General features: G+C 58.9%; 2 protein-coding genes across 10 annotated transcripts in view; one reads left to right on the forward strand and one right to left on the reverse strand.

Moving 5' to 3' along the window:
* The window catches only part of LOC113202139 (uncharacterized), a 314,098-nt gene that overhangs the window by 288,225 nt on the left and 23,323 nt on the right, over window positions 1-2,550 (forward strand). The window lies entirely within an intron of this gene.
* On the reverse strand, window positions 879-2,549 carry LOC113202140 (probable cytochrome P450 6a13). Its single transcript, XM_026416235.2, has one exon. It carries the CDS (start codon window positions 2,547-2,549, stop codon window positions 1,047-1,049), a length of 1,503 nt encoding a protein of 500 aa, XP_026272020.2. The 3' UTR covers window positions 879-1,046.

Here is a 2,550-nt window from a genome sequence, read left to right on the forward strand (position 1 = left end):
GCGCGGTCCTCTCTTCCTCTCCCCCCCCCCGCCCCCCGCGGCCCTCCGCCCCCGTGCGGCCCAACGCGAAGGGCCGCGGCGCCATTGTTTGCACTAGTGACCGGGCCTCGCCGCTCGCGCCCTCCGCCCCCTGTTTGACACCCTTCACCTTCACTCCCCCTCACCACCGCCCCTTTCTCTCGCTCTCTCTCTCTCTCTCTCTCTCTCTCTCCCTCCCCCTCACACACACATACCACACCCACTCACCCTCGGGGGGCAACCGCGGAAGCTCTTCTCATTCTTGTCAGCGGCTAGCGTCCCAACCCTTCCGCCCACTTAACACCCCTGAGGGGTCCGGAAGGCGGCGGGGGTTGGGGTCGGGGGGAGGAAGGTCTGTCTGTAGTGCCGGCCGGAGTGGTCGAGTGTCCACGACCCTATAACGAGTGAAAATGACGCGGCGAGAGAAGAAGACGGCGCGGATTTCGTGCCGACTTTCCGACCCAAAAAGATTTTTGGGGAATTCCCACAGGCAGGTCGTGTGCTGAAACATTTAGTATGAATAAGAAATCATGTGATGTGCCCATATGGTTTACCATGGAAGCTCTACATGGCTGAACTACTTTAGTTTTGCCAAGGCTCTTTACCTAATCGGTCCACTAAATATGCTAAATTGTTGTTTGAAAATATTAGCGTAACCGTCACCATCACCGGTCATAGAAATGCCGAGGCTTTCGTTCATTCCCAAAGTCACAAAAAACAGCGAAAATTTGCTACTTGCGCTTCTTGTTTACCTCAAAGCTGTGTATTTGGCTCTCTGAGCAGCGCATCACGAAGGTGGAAAATGAGCTATGAGCACAGGTTGCTTCTTTTCTGTGTATTAACCAATAAATTAACGACAATACTTTTAAAATTTCATTATTAATACCAAATTCTACTTGTGGTTAGTCTCAAAAACACACAATCTCAAGGTATTCAAGATGTCACTCTATTATTACGTAAGCGTAGCACATTAGCACTTATTTTGTTTTATCAAATATGAAAAAAAGAACATCAAATACTCAGTCTTCTCAGGCACGGGCACTGACTTTGAGGTGGAACCCGTTCTTCGCCCTTGGGAAGAAATTCTTTGGGTCGAGTTCGACCTCGGGCTCGTAGTTGGGGCCGGGGGTAAAGACGAAGTCCCGGACGAGCAGCGCGACCGTGAGCTTCATCTCCAGCATGGCGAAGCGCTCGGCGATGCAGTTCCTGGGGCCGTCGCCGAAGGGCAGGAAGGCGTAGGGGTGTCTCGCCTGCTTGGCCTCGGGCGTGTGGCGGCCCGGGTCGAAGCGGTGCGGGTCGGGGAACGTGCCCTCGTCCATGGCCGTCACCTGCGCCATGATGAAGAGGACCTGGCCCTTCTCGACGACGAGGTCGCCCACCTGGGTCGTGGCGTTGCACTTGCGGAAGAGGATCCCGGCGGGGTTCCAGAGCCGCATGGCCTCGAGGACGACGCGGTGCAGCAGGTCCATCTCCTTGAGAGCCTCGTAGGAAAGCTCGCCGGCGTGCCGACGCAGCACCTCCCGCACCTCGTCGGCCAGCCTCTGCTGCAGCTCCGGGTCGGCGCCGAGCCTGCTCAGGGCGAAGGCGATCGTGTTGGAGACGCTGTCCAGCCCGGCGAGGAAGAAGATCAAGGCCTGCGCCGCCATGACGCCGTGCGTGAGCGCCATGTGGTTGGCCGGGTCCACGTTGGCCAGGTCGGCGCTGCGCAGCTGCATCATGAGCTGCACGAAGTCGTTGCGCTCCACGTCGTGCTGCTCGCGGTACTCGACCGTCTCCTTCATCAGGTTGAGGAAGAAGCGGTGGGTGTCGGAGAACATCCACTTCAAGGGGAGCAGGGCGCCCAGCTTGGGATGGATCCCGATTAGGATGAAGCGGACGAACCCGACGGCCGATGTTCGGCCCAGCTTCCTCGACATGCTGATGAACTCGTTGTCTTTGTCGCGGAGGCTGTTGCACTCGATGCCGAACGCCACCGAGCCGATGACGTCGACGGCGTAGCGCGACAGCAGCGCGTCGATCTCCACCTCGTCCGCCCTCTTGGCCTCCGTGGCGACGTGGGAGCTGAGCTGGGAGGCGATGTCACGCATCATGGGCAGCATGAGCTTGAGCTTGCCCGACGTGAAGGTGGGCGTGAGCCGGTTCCGGAGGTTGCGCCATTTGTTGCCGTTGAGGTTGAACAGGTGCTGGCTCAGGGGATCGTTCTCGTCCGACGGCTGGCCGCGGTCGTGGAAGCTGCTGAAGTCCTTGCAGATGATCTGCCTCGTCATCTCGGGGTCCCACACCAGCAGCACTGGCTGGCTCCACATGTACATGCCGCAGTAGCCGTTCTCTTTGAAGGGCGCGACCAGGTCCAGCATGGCCGAGGAGAAACCCTTCTTGCCCGCGAAGAAGAAGCCAATGTTGCCGAGGAAGGGCAGCGGCCTGGGGAAGGGCACCCCCCTCTTCCTCCAGTAGCTGAAGCGGTAGCTGTAGTAGAGGTACAAGGTGGCCAGGACGGCGGCGGCCGCCGCCAGGATCGTCGTGAGCTCCATG

This window comes from Frankliniella occidentalis, unplaced genomic scaffold (genome assembly GCF_000697945.3).
Source record: "Frankliniella occidentalis isolate FOCC.00 unplaced genomic scaffold, Focc_3.1 Scaffold4, whole genome shotgun sequence".
Classification (NCBI taxonomy): domain Eukaryota; kingdom Metazoa; phylum Arthropoda; class Insecta; order Thysanoptera; family Thripidae; genus Frankliniella; species Frankliniella occidentalis.